A 2,748-nucleotide genomic window follows, 5' to 3' on the forward strand; every position below is an offset into this window, starting at 1 on the left:
TTTTGAAGGACAAGCCGTAGGAGCCAATCGGCTTGTGAGGAACTCAGAAGCAACAAGGTACTGGGCCCTGTCTCTCTCCGCCATGTTAGATGCGCCCCGCAGGGGTAGCCGTTGAGCAGGCGGCGGATTTTCTGGGCCCGGGGCTGTGGCAGGCGCTCCCCGGGGGCGGAAAGCGGGTAAGAAAGTGGCTGCGGTTACCTGGGGGGTGAGGTCACGTCACTCCTGGAAAGCTGGGAGAAGTTCTGGGGGGGGGGTGTCCTGCAAAGTGCTGTGACTTTTCCGTGTTCAGGGGTAGCGACCTCTGCAGTGGCCGCCTAGAGAACCACTGTGACCTGAGGGACAGGGGTATGGAGAGTCTGGGCTCTGATCGCCGAGAGTGGCCGAGATTTCCTTAGGCAAAGAGAACGAGAGTCCTCGGGTGTGGTGACACAGTCTTGGGTACGTAGAGTAGGAGGAAAAGTGGACGGCGAGGATTGAGTGTGGAGGGGAGAAAGGGCAGTGCCCGCAGATCTTCCCTTTCCCATCCTCCTCCTCGCTGGGAATCCCCCTCTTACCGAAGAAATCGCCTCTGTCGTACGTGTACCTTTCTGTGAAAAACACAGCTTTCAGGTCGCACATTTTAAAGCCTGGAGAGCTCGTTCGGGCCCCCGCTGTAGCCCGTTATCAAAGCTCGGGTTCCCAGGTTTGCCTCATCGGAGGTAATTGCTTAGGCTGACTATCGACGTAGAGGAAAAGCTAATTTATGCCAAGTGGAAGTGAATCAGTGGTCTGGGTTTACAGGAGTGCCGGTTAAGGAAGCTAAAGGCTTAGGCGGCTGCGACTGACAACTCTTTGCTGGCTTTAAACCTCCGGGGACAGATGGGGCTAGCTGTGGCTCTGGGATTTCCACAAGTTCAGAATAAATGCTCCTGCTTAGAGAATTTTCCCATGTAAGCCAGAGAGAGATGGGCATTTCTTAATGAAGACCTGGACGTGGTCCAGCTAAACTCCAATCTCCCACTTCCTGTTTCCTCCTATTGGCAGATCTGCTGGGTGAACTCCAAAGTATGGGAACTAATTTCTAATTGTATCACTTGAGAAAAGGAGACGATCAGTTTCCCTCCAGACTCTTCAGAGTGTGGAAGTGTGTTTCTTGAAATTGAAAAGTGAGAATGTATTTCAGGGTGTCCACTTTGGGCATAATGAGTCATCAATCACTTTTCATTTCCCTGATTTTTTTGCGCAGTGTCCTGTGCGATTTTCCCCAAATCGTAAGGACTCCAAGAATTGCATTCCATGTGAGTGAATACTGGCCCACAGCCGACTAGCTTTATTTTGGTGGTGCATTTACCTCTAGGTGGAGGCAAAGAATAGAAAAAACAATGGGACAGGGATTTGGCTCAGTAGTTCCACTGCCTGCCTCACAAGCACAAAGGCCTGAGTTCAATCCCCAGTACCACACACACACAAAAAAAAGGGAATAGAAAAAATGGAGCCTGATTGTCTGTATTTAAAGTGACCCTTGATCTTCGTAGACTTCAAGCTCCTTAAAATGACAGTTTCATGGAGCCCTGCATTACACTTTTTTTTGGGAGACAGGATCTCACTATGTATTTCAGGCTGGCCTTGAACTCACCATGTTGTCCAGGCTTGCGTCCAACACTCAGTGATCCTCCTGCCCCAGCCACCCAGGTGCTGGGATCACAGGCATGTGCCAGCACACCCACTTCAACACTGATTTATTATAAAAACTTGTATTGGAATACTGTTTTCAAAGAACTTGCACACACTTTGTTTCAGTGCCACCGAGTGAACCCAAAGCTTTTCTTATGCCATCATACGCTGTTCCACTGAGCTCTAACCTTTGCACCCTACCCTATTTACATTCGATCCTGTACAGCAATAACACTAGAGGGTGGGCAAGGGGAGCCCAACTTTACAGGTTAAATAACTGAAGCTGGGAGGTGAGTTGACTCACTCACACTTACATGGCTCCTGTTGTACCCAGGCTGTGTCTGGAACCAAGGTCTTATCAGCTCTGGTGGCCTCTTCCCCCATGACACTGGAAGCTCTGGAACTTAATTTTGTTTCATCTCTTTTTTTTTTTTTTTGAGACAGGGTCTCACTATATAGTTGAGATTGACCTGGAACTCACTATGTAGCCCAGGCTGGTCTTGAACTCACAGCAATCCTCCTGCCTCAGCCTCCCGAGTGCTGGGATTACAGGCATGCGCCACCATGCCCAGCTGTTTCATCTTTATTTCCTCTGCCTGAGGCAAAATCTGACCCCATGTAGCTGCAGATTAAAGATGTATCGATGATTGATGTTCAAAAGCTTACATTTTTTTAGTCCGGTTTAGGGTTAAACAACTTATTTTTTCATAAAATTATAAAAGCAAGCCAATTCAGCAGGCACAGCTCATCAGTAAGCCAAATCCCTAATAAAACTACATTTTGACCAGAATAGATATTTGTTTAAGGAATTGTTTAAGTAATAACATTTTTAAAAATTTTCTTGTTTTTCTAATTCTTTGAACTTTATTAAGTTTATTGGTACAGCTTACGTATGCATAATGAGCACATCCACCCTAGGGATTTGTAATGTACTTAATGCATCTTGATTACTTTATCCCATTTCTCTCCCTTCTCTTCCACCTCTCTTCCCCTCCTTATTTACAAAAGCTTGGTTTCCATTTTTCCTTTTCTCACTTTTTTCTTTCCCTCCCTCCCTCCCTCCCTCCCTTCTTTCCTTCCTTCCTTTTTTTTTTT

At 47.0% G+C, this 2,748-nt stretch overlaps 1 protein-coding gene across 3 annotated transcripts in view; it reads left to right on the top strand.

Moving 5' to 3' along the window:
- The first annotated feature begins 63 nt into the window (after positions 1-63).
- Nbr1 (NBR1 autophagy cargo receptor) overlaps positions 64-2,748 on the top strand; it is a 23,616-nt gene continuing 20,931 nt past the window's right edge. For 2 of the 3 annotated variants that reach the window (XM_010642983.1, XM_010642984.1), the window contains exon 1: positions 64-176. In XM_010642983.1, coding sequence (XP_010641285.1) covers positions 90-176 — 87 coding nt within the window. In that variant the 5' untranslated portion in view covers positions 64-89. The remainder of the gene's footprint in view (positions 177-2,748) is intronic. The other variant, XM_010642985.1, reaches the window with a different exon arrangement.

The sequence above is a fragment of the Fukomys damarensis genome, unplaced genomic scaffold, assembly GCF_012274545.1.
Source record: "Fukomys damarensis isolate Sample0158 unplaced genomic scaffold, DMR_v1.0_HiC HiC_scaffold_13, whole genome shotgun sequence".
Taxonomy (NCBI): Eukaryota; Metazoa; Chordata; class Mammalia; order Rodentia; family Bathyergidae; genus Fukomys; species Fukomys damarensis.